This window comes from Eptesicus fuscus, chromosome 3 (genome assembly GCF_027574615.1).
Source record: "Eptesicus fuscus isolate TK198812 chromosome 3, DD_ASM_mEF_20220401, whole genome shotgun sequence".
Classification (NCBI taxonomy): Eukaryota; Metazoa; Chordata; class Mammalia; order Chiroptera; family Vespertilionidae; genus Eptesicus; species Eptesicus fuscus.
The window spans coordinates 67,320,044-67,338,898 of record NC_072475.1 but is presented as its reverse complement, the minus strand read 5'-3'; the positions used below and the strand labels follow the sequence as shown (position 1 = coordinate 67,338,898).

The following is an 18,855-nucleotide window of genomic DNA, read 5'->3' as shown; positions in this document are numbered from 1 at the left end:
TAAAACCCCCAAAGATACTTTGGCAGCACTTGTCTGTAGTTTTCTTCTGACTTTTCTATTGAGACAGCTTAGACCTGTGTGCTATGATTTGGTCTTGTTTGGTTTTATGAGGAACTTACCTGTTCCTGACCAGATACTTTCATTGTCTTCCTTAGATGGAGGAGAGAGTTTTGTCCTTGGGTCTGAGGTCCTACATTAAAAAATGGCTTAATGGAAAGTCATTGGTGACTTAAGTTCAAAGGCGGACCTTGTCCTTTCTATCTATATATACAAAAGCCTAAGTGATGGGTCAACCACTTGACCAGCCAACCGGTCAACCGGTAGTTATGACGTGCACTGACTACCAGGGGGCAGACACTCAATGCAGGAGCTTCCCCCTGGTGGTCAGTGCACTCCCACAGCAGAGTGCTGCTCAGCCAGAAGCTGGGCTCACTGCTGGCGAGCACAGCTGCAGTGGCATGAGCCTCTCCTGCCTCCGCGGCAGTGCTACCAGGAGGCAGCAGCAGGTGCCGTGAGACCAGAATGAGCAGGAGCAGCATGGCACCTGGCCCCGGCTAGGGCTCCTCCTCAGCTGCCTGCTGCTTTTGCACTACTATATCCCTAGAAGGATGTCAGCCTGGCCTGTGGGGATCGGGCCAAAATCAGCAGTCCAACATCCCCTGAGGGGTCCTGGATTGTGAGAGGGTGCAGGCCAGCCTGAGGGACCCCACTGGTGCATGAATACATGCAGCGGGCCTCTAGTTGATTATAATGTTCTCACTCTGAAAATTGGGCAATTTATCTGCTACAGGGAAACTGATGTAATTGAGAAAAAAATAAAATCATTCAATTCTCTGTGATTCAATATAATAATGTGGGAATTACATAAAAAATCACTAATGTGTATATGACTTGATTCACTCCTAATTTTTAAGATATTTATTGGACACCTATTATGGTTGCTAAATGCTGGGGATAAACCATAAGCCATAAACAAATACTGGTTTCTGTCCTCAAGAATTTAGCAGAGTAGTGAAGTAAAACATGCAAAAACAATTGCAGTAAAGTGTAGTAAATGTTGCTGTGGAGATCATCTATAAGAGGACAAGCTGGACCCACAAAAGAGGCACATTTATTTTCTTTTGTGGGAAGCACATTGAATAGAGTCATGGGAAATCAGGAAACCTTCCTGAAGGAATTAATATCTAAGGTATGATAATTCACAAGTTCTAAAGAATCCTAGAATTCTGTAATATCAGTAAGTACATGACATTTTACAGCCCAAATTATTAAGTAATTCAGGATCCTGCATTCCTATTTTATATCAACATGTTCACTGTTTCAACCCATATTAGGAAAAGAGTATGATCGTTTTAACTGGATATTAAGATAGCTTAGCTTCAAATCTAAGCTCTGTCTAATTAGACAAACAACCTTGGGTAAATTATTTAATCTCACTGGGGCTCACTTTCCTCATCTGCAAAATGAAGATAATAACAATGGCATTCATCTGATAGGATTTTAGACATAAAATTGGTAATATATTTTAAGTGTTTAAGACTGTATCTGAAACAAGACTTAATAAAAGCTCTTTATTCAATATATTATTTCTTAGGTAATTACACAGGCACTTAGCACAGGTCTTGGTACTCCTTTTTAAACCTGACACTCTTTCTCTCCTTAGATTTTTTTTTTTCTTGCCACAAGACACCCCAACACATGGGGCTACTGGTAAGAATCATCAACTCCAAGGCAGCCCAGCAAAGAAGCAAGTACTCAATACAAGTGTAATTAATAGAAAGTCTCTGGAGATTGTAACACCATTTCACTAATCTTGATATTCCCCACAGTGCCTGGCATATAATTCTGTGTGTATTAGTATTCAGTATTTACTAGTATCTCTTACATGTGTGAATAAAAATGTAATCTATTCCAAAATTTGCCTTCATTGAATTTTTTCACCTCTTTAACCCCCTTCTCCCACTGTTGACATCTTCTTTGTGTCCATTTATTCATAGGCTTATGCTGCTTCTACCTTCTTGGAGGATTTAAAGAAGAAAAATCAAGGCAGTGGGCTGAACTGCTCTGTACTATTTTGTTTTGTTTTACATTAACCTTTCATGGACAATGAAGTGATAATGCTTTCAGCATTTAATTTGTTCACTCTTTGAAAAGTACACATATTGTTTTAAATTGACTATGTTTGCCCAGCCCTCTTCCCAAACTACCCTAACACCACTCAGGTCTCCTAAGCATTTGAAGGGCTTGGAGCATTAGGGCAAATGGAGAGCCTTGCATTATATGTGAAATATTTAAACACTAGAGGACCAGTGCATGAAATTCGTGCACTTGCGGGGGGGGTGGGGGAGGTGTCCCTCAGCCCAGCCTGCACCCTCTCCAATCTGGGACCCTTCAGGGGATGTCATTGGGGGACGTCCCACAGGGATTGGGCCTAAACCAGCAGTCGGACATCCCTCTCACAATCTGGGACTGCTGGCTCTCAACCACTTGCCTGCCTGCCTGCCTACCTGATTACCCCTAACTGCTTCTGCCTGCCAGCTGATTGACACCTAACTGCTCCCATACTGGCCCAGTTGCCCACAATTGCCCTCCCCTGCCAGCCCGGTCACCGCCAACTGCCCTCCCCTGCTGGCCTTGTTGCCCCTAACTGACCTCCCCTGCCAGCCTGGTTGCACTAAATGCCCTCCCCTGCCTGCCTGGTCCCCACCAACTGCCTTCCCCTGTAGGCCCGGTCACCCCCAACTGCCCTCCCCTGCCTGCCTGGTTCACACCAACAGCCCTCCCTGGAGGTTTGGTCACCCCCAACTGCCCTCCTCTGCTGGCCTGGTTGTCCCTAACTGCCCTTCCCATGCTAGTCTGGTCACCCTAAATGCCCTCCCCTGCCTGCCTGGTCCCCACCAACTGCCCTCTCCTGCAGGCCCAGTTGCCCCCAACTGCCCTCCCCCATAGGCCTGGTCCCTCACAACTGCCCTCCCCTGCAGGCCTGGTCCCCCCCAACTGCCCTCCCCTGCCAGCCTGCTCCCCCCCAACTGCCCTCCATTCCCTGCAGGCCTAGTCGCCCCCAACTGCCCTCCCCTGCAGGCCTGGTCCCTCCCAACTGCCCTTCCCTGCTGGCCTGATCGCCCACAACTGCTCTTCCCTGCCGGCCATCTTGTGACCACATGGGGATGGCCATCTTGTGACCACATGGGGGTGGCCATCTTGTGTGAGGGTGTGACGGTCAATTTGCACATTACCTCTTTATTACATAGGAGGATTATTAACCAAGAAACCAAAATTTTAAATAAGATACTTTATCTTTCTATCTTGACAAATATAATGTCATACGATTTGCATGGCTAGGTTTGAGTTAAAACTCACAGACTCTTTGAAAATTTGTACTTGAACTCTAGTAAAAACATTCTCCAGTGCCTGGCTGCTTCTCGTCCCACACCTGGCTTTATCTCTCACGGTACCACAAACTGGTACAGGTGAGTGGACACCAGGCTGCCACACCTATTAGGTTTATACACTAAAGGCCCAGTTTGCTTTTACCAGTTTGCTCATGGGAAAAGGTCCAAGAAGACAACCCCATAAGTAAACTTAGGATCATTTGAGCAGGGAATTTTGGTGTCCTTGCTACCAGGAGTATAGATCATAACAAAGGTGTATGTATCTGGGCTTTGTAGCCTTCATCCTTCCACAGGGTGTAACTTGAGGGCAATCCCTAAAACCCTGACTTTGAGGAACTCACTGCTTACTGTGGAGACTTACATCTAAAAAAATCATTACAAGTGTATGCTGAATATTCAGAGAGGGTGTGTTGTGGGAAGATGTGCCTGTAGGGATCCAGAAAGTCTTTGACTTCATGAGTCATTTGATTAGTCAGAGAGAGAGAGAGAGAGAGAGAGAGAGAGAGAGCAGTTTACTATAGTTTAGCCTTAGGGAGCAAAGGAGAAAGGACAGAGCATCTTAGTAAGAAGAAGTAGCTTGTTCATATGCATAGAGGTCTGAATGAGTAGAACCAAGTCAAGAAAACCGAGAGTAGGTTATCTGGCCTGGTTGTGGGGTGTACAGCAGACAGGGGCTTCCCACATAATACTGGATGATCCCAAATTATCAGACAAAAGCAAGAAAAGAATCTTGCACAATTTCTAACATGAGTATGGAAATTTTCTCCTGACAATGTACTTACTCTCCCTTCTCACCAAAGCTTCCTGCTGCGCCCACCAGCATCTGGACCGCACTCTGGGACAGAGTCTCATTCCTGTATTGTCTCTGATAGCTTGCCTGAAAGTCAAGTCACATCATTATACAGCGTGAATAACAATGGCAACTTGTTTATTCCCTTTAATGGAAAAATAATCTGTGAGAAAGAAGTCAAAATCCCTAATGAATCTATATCTTTATGAAAAGAAGCTCTCTACAGAGTACAGACCATGAGATAGGTCTGGATAGCTCATGAGTGTAAAAGTTAGGTCTGAGCAGTGGGTGGAACTCAACTTGTTCTGTAGGAAACAGGTTCCCACCAACAGCCCTCCCCTGGAGGTTTGGTAGCACCCAAATGCCCTCCTCTGCTGGCCATCTTGTGACCACATGGGGGTGGCCATCTTGTGTGAGGGTGTGAGCAGTGGGTGGAACTCAACTGGTTCATTCAGGATCCTTCTAGATGTTAATTACATTTGCCAAAATAAGTGGAGTTCTGTGGCCAAATAATTAGGGGAACTACTGAAGCGGCATTCCTATCTTAAAAGTTTGTAACGGATATTAGATGATTAAAAGCTCTGAGGAATTCTACAGTGAAGGATCCTGATATACATTTTTAAGTCCAATTTCCCAAATATTTTGACAACAGAACTCTGTTGTGTCCAGTCTATTATTAGCATTAAATGAACTGCTACTGTCTTGCAGAACACATTCATTCATCCCTTCAGTCTATATATTGAGAGCCCACTCTGCTTCAGGCTCATGCTGGGGAAACCCCTGGTCTGACACCACCTCTGGCCTCAGTGTGTTGAAAATAATTGTGTAGAACAACTTCCAAAATTCGAATCTTTGCTATAACTAAAGATTCCTTGGTTCCATCAAATACATTCTATCTGACATAAGGAAGTCCTGGGTCACATATCAAATTAACAATGAAAGCCAGATTCAAAATGGAATCTCCTGCATTGCTTTAAGGATTCCTGAATACTATATTTTCCTGAAATAAATTAAAAATCTTGGAGAGATTCAAAGACATGATCTCATAAAACCTGCTGGTGAACATGGCACCATCTGGGCATAAGTTCATCCTTCGTGGCACTGACTCACTTGCTTAAAGAAAGTATTTAGGTCCTTGGAAAAGCTGTCTTTGAGAGTCAATTTGTCTGCTATCATTACTGCCAGAGAGAGAACAATCATAACCTATAGAACTTTTATTCCCTGAGTTAAACAGAGAAAGTAGAATGTGTGGAATCCTGTATGGCTGGAGCAGCTGAGAAATGCATGACAGTTCCATATGCAATGTGGAAGGCCCACCAGGAACATTTCTAGAGGATGAGTCATGGCAACTGGTCAATATTCTGTCCTGGATAGAAAATGGTAACTAGGCTGCTAGCAGTTTCCCACAGAATCCTGCATGCTGCTGTGTTACAGAATTTCTCTAATTTTTACTCAAGATTTTATATAAAAACACTAGAGGCCCGGTGCACAAATTCATGCATGGGTGGGGTCCCTCTGGGTGGCCTGCAGGGATAGGGCCAAAACACACAGTCCAATGCCACCTGCAGCTCCTATCTGCCATTCCTGCTCATTCTGGCCCCACTGTGCCTATCTCAGGCTCACACCCAATCAGTCCTGATTGGGAGAGGCTCGCGCTGCCATAGCAACGCTTGCCAGCCATGAGCCCTGCATCTGGCGCCCTCCCAAGTGGAGTGGCCTGCAGGACCGAGCTGAAACTGGCTCTCCAACATCCCCCAAGGGGTCCTGGATTGTGAGAGGGCGCAGGCCAGGCTGAGGGACCCCACTGGTGCATAATCAGTCCGGGAGGGACCACGGGAGGGCTCCAGGGCATGTCCAGCCCATCTTGCTCAGTTCCAAACGGCTAGACCCCAGCAGCAAGCTAACATACTGGTCGGAGCATCTACCCCCTGGTGGTCAGTGCATGTCATAGCAACTGGTCACCCAGTTGACTGTCTGCCCCTGGTGGTCAGTGCACATCATAGTGAGCAGTTGAGCAGCCTTAGCATATCATTAGCATATTATGCTTTGATTGGTTGTTCGGTTGTTCTGCCATTTGGTCTATTTGCATATTACCCTTTTATTATATAGGATAGTACCCTATATTTGCAGTTGTTAGTGAACTTGGTGGTATCCTCTAATGAAAAACTGGTTTGGACCCAGAGATAGGTAGTGGCTTGGAACTGACTGCATAACACATCTGAAGGTTGAGCTCAGCTATGTTTCCTGCCATTGGGACCTGTGAAACTGCCAGTTCCTCATAATAAAACACCTTTTACTTAAGCTAATTTAAATAGATTATTTTTTTTTCTCTCTCTCTTTTATTTTTTGAGTCAAGCAGATTCCTAAGAATGTCAAATTTCCCTTTGCCTTTGTAAACAACCTATTAAGCTATGCAGGTGAGTATAATCAAGATTATCTTCAGCAAGGGAGAAGTTTTCAGAATAATGCTAGGTCAAAAATACTTTTTAAAGTGTTTAATAAAGTACTAACTATTTGTGCTGACAGAAGACGCCTGTTGGCCAGTTCCATTGCTTCAATGTTAAGGGTCTCATCTATTTCTGTGTTACAGCTTGGACAGTTCACCTTTTGATGTTCTGTTGTTTCTCCTTGGCTTAACTAAGTAAAACACAAATCAAAATCAAAACAATGATACATGAATATTAACATAGTTTAGCATAAACCTTGAGCAATTCATATACCAGTTTGGTTTGAAAAATTATAGAAAATTTGCTAGATACAGAAAAATGTTCAGATGAGTTACCTCATTATATGCACAGTTATCTAGACGTAAAATGATTGCCAGTTTGGGGAGGAGTTATAGCATATCTTTATCTTTACTTGGCATTGTTAACAGTTTATAAAAGCTACTGCATATATAATCATACTTTAAGCCAGTGGTTCTGAAAGTATGTTTCCCCAGTAGCATCCGCATCACCTGGGAATTGTTAGAAATGAACATTTTCACAGACCTACTGAATCCGAACCTCTGGGGAATGGGGCAACACTGCTCCTTGTTTTGAATTTACAACATACATTTTGCGTGTACTTAAAGAGGTTGTCTCTTCTATTTTGCCCCACAGTGATCACAAAATTCCCTAAGCTCCCCTCCTAACTATTGTGGTGAATAAGGAGTTACCAATACAACGTTTCTGTCAATTATAAGAATTAAAATTGTGAATTAATATTTGTAACATTTTTACTACTTAAGGACAATCATACCTACTCTGAAGGGATAAATTAAAGATATTACTTGCTTACTGCATATGGATTTTGAAATATAATTGCTTTCTCAACCATGTTCCAATCTGCATTAGCAAGATCTTTATCAAATTTGAGTGCGGAGGCTGCAGATTTTGTTATCTCTTGAAAATGTTGAAATGTATAATAAAGTGACTTATATTTTGTTGATGTAACATCACGCAGACCTTTGGTACAAAGAGAACATTTATAAATAGTAGAACATCACCCTTTTGATCTGAATTATAAAAAAGCTTCCTTTTGTTCTTACTGTATGTACTAAATAGTGTTGTGTTGTTTTTTTTTCAAATTAAACATTCAACATAAATTGTTTAATAATAGGAACACTAACAATTTCAAAATTTTCTACTTTCATACTCCTCATAATAGCTAATATTTATTGAGTGCTTATCATAAGCTGAGAAGTGCATCTCAGCTCTTTGCATGTGTTAAGTTTTTCTTATCATCTAGATCACCTTTTGAGGTGAGTCCCTTTTCCCAGTTTAATAGATGAGGAGACAAGGGATTAAATCCTTTTCCCAGTTTAATAGATGAGGAGACAAGGGAGTAAATTGGCAGACTGAGTAAAGCAGATTGCCTTTCTCAATGTGGTCAGGCCTCATCCAGTTTGTTGGAGGCCTGAATAGAACAAAAGGCTGAGCATTCACTCTCTCTGACTGATAGTCTTCAAGGTGGGAAATCGATCCTCCCCTGCCTTTAGATTTGGACTGCAATTTATATCACTGTCTTTCCTGGTTCTCAGGCCTTTGAATTGCATTTCCATCATCTATATCTGTACATGTCATATAGGTATAGGTATAGGTATATACATAAATATATGTAAATAATGTACACAGATATATACACATATAAAGAGTATATGTACATATATATCCTACCTATATGTAAAATCATATATATGATATGTATGATATATATTTATCCCCATATACACTGAGTGGCCAGATTATTATGATCTCTGAATGCATAATAATCTGGCCACTCAGTGTATATATCCTATCTAATAAAAGAGTAATATGCAAATTGACTGTCACTCCAAAACACAAGATGCCTGCCCCCATGTGGTCAAAGATGGCTGCCCCCATGTGGACACAAGATGGCTTCCACAAGATGGTCAGCAGGGAAGGGCAGTTTGGAGGGACCAGGCCTGCAAGGGAGGACAGTTGTGGGTTATCAGGCCAGCAGGGGAGGGCAGTTGGGAGGGACCAGGCCTGCAAGGGAGGCCAGTTGGTGGGGGGGACCAGACCAGCAGGGGAGAGCAGTTAGGGGCGATGAGACTGGCAGGGGAGGACAGTTAGGGGTGACCAGGTCAGCAGGGGAGGGCAGTTAGGGGCAATCGGGCTGGCAGGGAGCAGTTAGGCATCAATCAGGCTGGCAGGGGAATGGTTAGGGGGTGATCAGGCTAGCAAGCAGAAGCGGTTAGGGGCAATCAGGAAGGCAGGCAGGCAAGCAGTTGGGAGCCCGCAGTCCTGGATTATGAGAGGACCTGCTTGGTGGTTGAACTCCTCGTCGAGGGGACAATTTGAATATTAGCCTCTTATTATATAGGATATATACTGAGTGGCCAGATTATTATGTGTTCAGAGATCATAATAATCTGGCCACTCAGTGTATATCTCCAGGCCTCATTAAGGTTTGAAGTACTCTTACTATCAGATATAAATTTCTGTTTTGAGCCATAGAAGCTTGTTTGGAAAACAATAATGTTTCATGAGCAAATGTTCACTGCTCTCAGTACAAATAAACAGATGCTCTACACTAAGAATTTTAGGTTTATCTAGCTACTACGTAGAACATCTAATACTCTTTGAAAAATGTTATCTCTTTAATCTGTTCTTCCCATTTTATTATAATAAGGCTCACATAATTTAGGGGTTGGGGGGAAGAAAAGGAAAAGGATTTTGTTCCAAATATGAAGAAGGAAGGGAGATTGGGTAGTATTATCCATAAAGATGAAATTTCAGATTGAAAAAAAATATGCCATTAGAGTGAAAACTCCATGTATCATAAAAAGGATAATAGAGCAGTTAAGAATATAATGGATTAAAAGCATTAAGGCAATATTTTTCTAGTTCTTAACTGCCATTACCTAGTTGTGTGACTATGGGCAAGGACTTTCAACTCTCTAAGTCTCATTTTCTCAATTGTTAAAAAAGTAGGGGCTTAAAACAGGCACATTACATTATGTAGACATCCTCCTAAAATTGTTATTTCTACTTCCACTCTCCTTATCACCCCCCACCCCTCTTCCCAATCAGTTATCCACAGAACTAGAGTGGCCTTTTATGACCTTAACTAGTGTTCCCGTTGCAGGAAAAATCCTGCAATAGGGTTTCCTGCTGTACTCTATATCCCTCCCCGCCTGCTCTCCTCCCTTGTCCCCCGGCCCACCTTCTCCGCCAGCCCGCCCTGCTCTCCTCCCTTCTCCCGCGGCCCCACCTCCACTCCTCCCTTGTCCCCCAGCCTGCCTTCTCCACCAGCCTTCCCCGCTCTCCTTCCTTCGCCCCCAGCCTCACCTCCGCTCCTCCCTTCTCCTCCCCCTGGCTTGTTTGCTTCTCCGCAGCTTTGCTCCCTTCTGCAGCTCTTGGCTTCTTTCTACGCTGTCTTGATATGCAAATTAGCCACCATCTTTGTTGGGATAATTTGCATACTCGTCCTGATTGGTTGGTGGGTGTGGCTTAGATGGTGGGTGTGGCTTGGGTGTAGCAAAGGTGTGGTCAATTTGCATATTTGTCTATTATTTATGACCTTAATTATATATTAACTAGAGGCCTGGTGCATGAAAATTCATGCACTGGAGGGGGGGTCCCTCAGCCTGCCCCCTCTCACAGTCTGGGAGCCCTCAGGGGAGGGGTGCGATCTGGTGATCAGGGGAAGGCAACACCCCCATCACATCTCTGCTGCTGCCACTGCTGGCAGCATAAGCCTTGACTGGCCCTGGTTACCTGAGCCTCGGGTGGCCCTGGGTGGGTGGGCAGCTGCCATCGGTGGCTTGCCTGTGCCTTGGGCTGGCACTGGGAGGCTAGGCAGCTGCCATCGGTGTCTTACCTGCACCTTGGTCCAGCCCTGCGCAGCTGGGCAGCCACCATCCGAGGCTTACCTGTACCTCGGGCCAGCCCTAGGCAGCAGCCGATATCCAAGGCTTGCCTGAGCTTTGGGCCGGCCCTGGGTGGCTGAGGGGCTGAGGGGACTGGAGGACTTCAGAGGCAGGCACGCGGAGGAGCTGAGGAGACTGGGTGCCACCATCTTGTGGCTGTGGGTGCTGCCATCTTTGAGAGCGTGGCAGTCAATTAGCATAGTCCCTCCTTATTGGCTGTGGGTGCCACCATCTTTGTGAGGACATGATGGTCAATTAGCATATTCCCTCTTTATTAGATAGGATTAAACATATGGCTTCCTCAGTAATCTACTACCTGTTGTGTTTTTTAATGTGTTTACATGTGGTTTGTTTACTTTGATATTACCTTATTTGACTTCTTTACTGACTATTTACTTATCTCTAATGTAAGCTCTATAAACTCAGAAATCTAGTCAGTCTTCATAATGCATCACTGTCAGTTAAAATTGTGCCTGGCATATAGAAGGCTCTTAATAGAAGTTTGTCAGATAACTGAATAAACTTATTGTATTATGTTACTTAAACTGGACTAATGTAGGTAAGTAATTTTAAAAAAATAAAAAGGTTGTTTGCCTAAACCTTTCATATGACTTTACATAGAGGTCCAATTTCCGTTTCAATTAGACATTGTTGATTTGCATTTATATAGTTTCTTTTTTCATTTTTACCAATTCTTTAGCATATTTAGAATATTTCTCTCTCCACTCAGAATACTAACTAATTAGTAGACTTACCTAGTTTACTAACTACCATCGGCAAAATAACTCTATTGACAATCAGGGTGATTAAGCATACTGACACTCCATGAAATAATACCTAGAATTGAAAAAATACAAAGTATTGATGACAATTTCATATAATATCTTTTGTATTTACCAGTGTAAACTAAGCTAGGTTATACTATGATAATAGATGCTCATGGAGGAGAGAATTTGACTATCAGACTTGATGAAAGTACTTTGGGGATTCTCTATCTTCCCACATATATTTCATCCATGCTTTTGGAACCAAACTAAAAATCAGGACACATGGTTTAACGTAAGTGTATACTTATATATACAGACATTGGTAAGAAAAACAAAACTTGTCTTCAAATATAATTGCTGGATTTCTTGGGCCCTAGGAATATGCCTGTACTTCATCAATTCCTATCTACTCTACACACCCCCAGTTCTTTGCTAAACAGTACCAGTACAGCTGTGTCAGACAATTCTCCTCACCCATGAAAAGAGAACAACTCAGGGGCCTTGATATGTTTGCTCCACCTCATACTTTAACTCTCTGGAATCCCTTCATTGTCATTGAGGAGGAGCAATTAATAGTTTTGGTGCCACTTGTTTTCTGTCTCTTATATTTCAAGTTGGTCTCCACTGATGAGTGGAACAACACGTTTCAATCTGAGACTGTACACTTCTGTTGGTTTATGGAATTCTGACTTCCAGAACTTTTGTTAAACTTTTATCTAGTTCTCTGTTCTTTGGCCACAGATGGAAGTTAGCTACAGAGCATGAAACCACACCAGAGGCTCTCCCCATTACAATCACTTAGGAACCTAAAATATAGGTGCCCAGGAAGCTCTTACTGTATATTCTGATTTAATTCTTTAAGGGTGCAGCCCAAGTAGTGGTATTCGGTATCCTTGTAAATCCATATATGATGTAATATAAATCCTTCTACTTTGTTCTTCTTTTTCAAAATTGTTATGTTATTCTAGGTCTATTATATTTGTAAAAAAAAACAAAACAAAAAAAACAAACCCAAAACACCAAGGTATAAGCTACCTACATTGAAATGTACTTGTGTACCATTTTAACCCTCAATCTATCATGGTGTAGACTATTCTCATATACTCCCAAATTTCTCTAGTGTCCCTTCTTAATAAATCCCCATCTCATAAGAGGCAACTACTGTTCTAATCTATTTCTATAGATAAGAACTGACAATTTAAAAACCTTCATATAATTAAATATTAGGTTTATTATTGTAGTTTTAATTTGTATTTTCCTGGAGTAATGCTGGTGGACATTTTAAATGTGCTTAGTGGTATACATATTTCTTTTTGAAATGTCTGTTAAACTCTTTTTCCTAGTTCAAATATTGTTTTATTATTATTATTATTATTATTATTATTATTATTATTATAAAACTAGCGGCCTGGTACACGAATTCATGTACATTGAAAGGAAATTAATTAGAAGAAATATTTTAATATGGCTATTTGTCCTTTCTCTATAATAAAAGTGTCAACCAAATTCACAATAGACAATGACAAATTGAAACACATGCGTGTGATTGGCGCCAGCAAGAGCTTTATAAGTATCACACATGCGTGAGTCAACTTAGCCTTTTATAGATATAGAATGAACTTGCTTAATTAGACCTGCTTTCTGATTTAGCTAAACTTTTTCCAGCCCAGTGAAGCACCCCAACTTCTCTTTCAGGTAATTGTCAGCAACACAGCAGTAAATATCAACATGAAGCAGATTGTTATTGTAGATCATGCAGGGAGAACAAAGGGTAAAATATTTAACTGCAGCAGTGTTTGACTATATTCTGTGCAGTGAGAAAACCTGAAGTTATTTTCAATGTCCACCATTTTCCACTTCTTTTCAGTCAGGTAAAGTTTCTAAGCTTTCTAAATCTCCATTTTCTGGCTAATGAAAAGAAAATAGGATTCCACCAAGTCTCCTATCTACCTACTCCAGGACTTCTGTGAGGATCAAATGAGATGAGGCACAGGGAAATGCTTCACAGACATTTGGTTAAAGTGTAAAATGTTTGCCCCTGGCTATAAAGCAAATGGTTCCTGGGCTGAAGAAACTGCAAGGAGGCTAGTCGCTAGGGAGAGGAAGCCGGGTGTTGCTATGTGACATCATTTCCCGGAGCCTACAGCAACCATTTTCGGGCTGGGCTGGGCTGTGGGCCACGTTTTGCGCCATGGGGTTTTGGGCAGCATCAGCTGCGATTTGGTGGGCTGTCACTCCGGGGTGGTGGCAGGACCTGTGTCTCACTTGTGGGAAGCCAAGTGTTGCTTTGTGGATGCCAGGTCCACAGTGCAGTTTCTCTATAAGTGGCCAGTGTGCATCATGGCAGTTTCTGCCCCCTGGTGGTCAGTGTGTGTCCTAGCTATTGGTTGGATAGACACTTAGCATATTAGCCTTTTATATATATAGATTGTAGCAATTTTGGAAAATAGGCATGCATTGTCAGATACATTGTGGATATTTTCTCCTGGTTTCTGACTTACCTTCCATTTGTGTAAATCTTTTGATGACCAATGTTTTTAATGTTGATGTTCAATTATTATTATGTTCTAAGAACCCTTGTCTATTTCAAGGTCACAAACATTTTATTATGTTTTTTTCCAGAACTTTTAGAATTTCTGATTTTATATTCAAGTCTATGATCCATCTCAAATCAGTTTTACATATGGTGTGAGGTAAAAACAGATTTTTTTTTCTTTTTTTTCCCTACATGAATATTCAGTTGTTCAGCACATTTGAAAGAAAGACTATCCTTTCTCCCACTGAATTGCTTTGGCATCTTTGTCAAACATCAATTGATTGTATTAATGTGAGTCCTTTCTGGAGTCTTTATTATATTCTATTTATTGTTATGCTAAAATCATACCAACTTAATTACTGTATCCTTGTAAGTTTGTATATGAGATAATATAAATCCTCCTACTTTGTTCTTCCTTTTCAAAATTGTTATGGCTATTCTTTTGTATTTCTATATATTTTTATATTTGGCTTATTTGTTTCTAAAACAAAACTGCTAAATTGGATTATGTTGAATATAGTGACATCCTAATGATCTTAAGTCTTCCAACACATGAATATGGCATATCTCTCCATATATTTAGGTTTTTAAAATTTCTCACAAAATTTCTCTTGAAGTTTCAGTGCACAAGTTCTAAAAATGTGGAAAGGAACCTCTAAGATAGCTTCCAAAGATATCCTCTTCCTGGTATTTAGGTCTATGTGTAATCACTTCCTCTCGAGTATAGACTGAGATTATTGACTCACTTGTAATGAATATTGAATATGTCAGAAATGATGGGAAATTACTTCTAAACTAGCTTATAAAACGACTGTGGCTTCTGTCTTGGGTGTTTGTTCTTTCTTACTCTCTTGCTTGTTCATTCTGAGAGAAGTCAGCTACCATATTGTGAGCTGACTTATGGAGAGACCCAAGTGGCAAAAGACTGAGAGGGAGGCTTCTAGCCAAGAGACAGCAAGAAACTTCCAAATGCCTTCAAGGAAGTAAATCCTGGCAACAACCATACACATGAGCTTAGAAGCAGATTCTCCTCCACCTGAGTATTTTGATAGCTATACCCCCAGTTTATGCTTAAATATAAGTTTATAAGAGAAACGGAATCAGAGGCATCCAGCTAATGTGCATCAGATTTCTGGAAAGTAAAATATATGATGAACACAATAAATTTAGTTAACATTCATTGTCTCACATAGTTTCAATTTTTTCTTTCTTGTGATAACTTTTAAGGTAGCTTAATTATTTTCAATATTAATGCATATTTTTTTGCTTGTCTTATGGTGCAGGCTAGAACTTACATCATAATATTCAATAAGGGCAGTGAGAGTAGAGATTCTTGCATTGTTCGCATTCTTAGGAAGAAAATAGTCTTTTACTATTAATTATAATATTATCTATATATTTTTGTACATGCCCTTTTTAAAAAATATCTATATTTTTATTTATTTCAAGAGGAAGGGAGAGGGAGACAGAGATAGAAACATATATGATGAGAATCATTGCTTGGCTGCCTCCTGCAATGGGGATTAAGCCCACAACCTGGGCATGTGCTCTGACCAGGAATCAAACTGTGATCTCCTGGTTCATAGGTCAATGCTCAACCACTGACCCACACTGGTCAAGCTAAATGTTCTTTATTAACATTAAGAAGTTCCTTCTACTTCTATTTTTTTAGAGATTTTATCATGAATGGATATGAATTTTGTTCAATGTTTTTTCTACATCAATGATATATATGATTCTATAAATGTCAACTACATCCTATTGGTTGATGGTGTCATTTCTTCCATATCCTAGCTGATTGTTGTTCTATATTTGTTGAACAGATTACAGGGAAGAGTGTTAAAGTCTCCAAATAAAATTTGTCTATTTTTCCTTCTAGTTCTTAGTTTTTGCTTCACACAATTCCAGTCTTGTTTGGAACGTATTCATTTAAGATTGCTAATTTTTACCCTTTTGCAGTTCAATCTACTGTTAAGTATATAAAAGAAATTCTTCATTTCAAATATTATATTTTTCAATTATAGAATTTCTCTTTCATCCTTTTTATTTTCTCACCCCCCACAGAAATATTCCATATCTTCATTTCTTATTTCCATCTTTTTTCTTTAAGTTCTTGAATATATATTTAATAGTGTTACAAGTTTCAACATCCAGGATCATTTCTGGATCTGTTTCAATTGAATCATTTTCTCTCTTAATTATAAATCACATTTTCCTGCTTCTTCACATGTATATTAATATTTTATTTTAGGTTAGACATTATGGATTCTACATTCTTGAGAGTCTTGATTATCTTCCTTTAAAGAGTTTTGAGTTTTATCGTGTCGGCCAGGTAATGTACTAGCAGATCACATTATCCTGCCAAGGCATGGCTTTAGTCCTTCTTAGATTGGATCTAGAGTAAACCTTACTGTAGGGCACAAATCTCACTTCTGAGATATGGTATTTCTGGGGTTATGACAACACATGTGGTGTTCATGAGGTTTATACTGTATCTAGTCAGAACTCTAGTATCTGTTAGTTCTGTGTGGCCTCCAGAATGTCCAAAGCTCTCGAGTGGCTCTTCCCCCCCCCCCCCCCTCCAATCTTGCTCTAAATCTCTGCTTTCACAGATTAGTATTGGACTAGTGGCCCAAGGAAATCCCCATACACATTTCTGGTGCTATTTCTCTTTATACTTCTTCCCTCCTGAGCACTCTGCCCCAAAATTCAAGCTGCTTCAGTAGCCCTAACTCTATTTTTATACTCCTTGAGACTACTGTTCTCTGTTTGGCCTCCACTTTTTTGTGCCAAAATTTGGAAAAAAGTCAGATGAACGTGAACTCACCTAATGTGTTTATCCTTCTCATAAGGATCTAACTATGCAATGTCTTTGTCCAATACCTAAAATCAGTTGCTTCATATATTTTAACCAATTCTATAGTTATTTACTATGGGAAGTAAGTCTGCTATCCATTATTCATCATGGCCAGGGTCAGAATTCCACAGGCATTGGTATGTTTTTAAAGTTCCTGAAGCATTCTAAAATGCTTTTGAAGTATAGGACCATGAAATTAGTTAAATATAGTTTAACTAGAAGCCTGGTGCACGGATTCGTGCACCAGTGCTGTCCCTCGCCATGGCCCATGGGGATCAGGCCGAAACCAGCAGTCCAACACTGCCTGCCGCTCCTGCTCATCCCAGCCCCACTGTGCCTACTGCTGCTGACACTCAGTAGGTTCGCTGCTGCTCCACTGCAGTCTCCAGGCTGCAACGGCCAGCTGTGAGCCCTGCATCTGGCGCCCATAGGTCAGCTAAACAGTGCTCCCACTCCTGCATTGAGCATCTACCCCTTGGTGGTCAGTGCACATCATAGCAACCAGTTGACCAGTCATTTGATCATTCAGTTGTTTGGTTGCTTAGGCTTTTATATATAGACTAGAGGCCTGGTGCACAAAATTTGTGCACAAGGGGGGTCCCTTAGCCCGGCCTACACCCTCTCCAATCCAGGACCCCTCAGGGGATGTTAAACTGGCAGTCAGAAATCCTTCTCGCCATCTGGGACCTCTGGCTCCTAACTGCTCACCTGCCTGCCTGCCTGTTTTCCCCTAACCACTCTGCCTGCCTGCCTGATCACCCCTAACCACCTCTGCCTGCCTACCTGATCACTCCTAACTGCTCCCCTGCTGGCCTAATCACCCTTAACTACTCTGCCTGCCTGCCTGATTGCCCCTAACCATCTCTGCCTGCCTGCCTGATGGCCCCTAACCATCTCTGCCTGCCTGACTGATTGCCCCTAACTGCTCCCCTGCCTGCCTGATCACCCCTAACTGCCTCTACCTGTCTGCCTGATTGACCCTAACTACCTCTGCCTGCCTGCCTGCCTGCCTGCCTGATCACCCTAAATGCTCCCATGCCAGCCTTATCACCCTAACTGCTCCCCTGCTGGCCTGATTACCCCTATTTGCTCCCCTGCCAGCCTGATCATCCCTAACCTCTCCCATGCCAGCCTGGTTGCCCCTAACTGCTCCCCTATTGGCATAATCACCCCTGTATGCTCCCCTGCTGGCCTGATTGCCCCTAACCACTCTGCCTCAGCCCCTGCCACCACAGCTTTGTCCAGAAGAATGTCCAGAATGATGTTCGGAAGGTCGTTTGGCTGTCTGGTCTAATTAGCATATTATACTTTTACTAGAGGTCCGGTGCACGAAATTCTTGCAGGGGGGGTGTCCCTCAGCACAGCCTGCACCCTCTCCAATCTGGGACCCCTTGAGGGATATCAGTTGGACATCCCTCTCACAATCCAGGACTGCTGGCTCCCAAATGCTCACCTGCCTGCCTGCCTGATTACCCCTAACTGCTTCTGCCTGCCAGCCTGATCACCCCCTAACCACACCCCTGCCAGCCTGATTGATGCCTAACTGTTCCCCTGCCAGCCCAATTGCCCCTAACTGCCCTCCCCTACTGGCCCAGTCACCCCTAACTGCCCTCCCCTGACGGCCTGGTCATGCCTAACTGCCCTCCTCTGCTGGCACAGTTACCCCTAATTCCCTCCCTTGTCAGCCTGGTTGCCCCTAACTGCCCTCACCTGCTGGCCATATTGCCCCAACTACCCTCCCCTGCAGGCCTAGTCACCCCCAACTGCCCTCCCCTTCTGGCCTGGTTGCCCTTAACTGCCCTCCCCTGCCGGCCTGGTCATCCCCAACTGCCGTCCCCTGCTGGCCCAGTCACCCTAATTGCCCTCCCTTGCCAGCCTGGTCACCCCTAACTGCCTTCGCCTGCCAGCCTGGTTGCCCCCAACGACCCTCCCCTGCTGGCCTGGTCCCTCCCAACTGCCCCCTTGCAGGTCTGACCCTTCCCAACTGCCCTCCCCTGCTGGCCTGATCACCCACAACTGCCCTTCCCTGCTGGCCATCTTGTGGCGGCTATCTTGTGTCCACACAGGGGTGGCCATCTTTGACTACATGGTGGCGGCCATCTTGTGTGTTGGAATGATGGTCAATTTGCATATTACC

General features: G+C 42.6%; 1 protein-coding gene across 1 annotated transcript in view; it reads right to left on the bottom strand.

Annotated features, from left to right (window-relative positions):
• SLC9C1 (solute carrier family 9 member C1) overlaps positions 1 to 18,855 on the bottom strand; it is a 99,496-nt gene that overhangs the window by 44,145 nt on the left and 36,496 nt on the right. Inside the window, exons 10-13 of the mRNA XM_008146689.3 lie at positions 11,314 to 11,395; positions 7,462 to 7,628; positions 6,694 to 6,819; positions 4,175 to 4,269 (exon numbers count right to left, since the gene is read on the bottom strand). Of these exons, the coding sequence (XP_008144911.2) occupies positions 4,175 to 4,269; positions 6,694 to 6,819; positions 7,462 to 7,628; positions 11,314 to 11,395 (470 nt within the window). The remainder of the gene's footprint in view (positions 1 to 4,174; positions 4,270 to 6,693; positions 6,820 to 7,461; positions 7,629 to 11,313; positions 11,396 to 18,855) is intronic.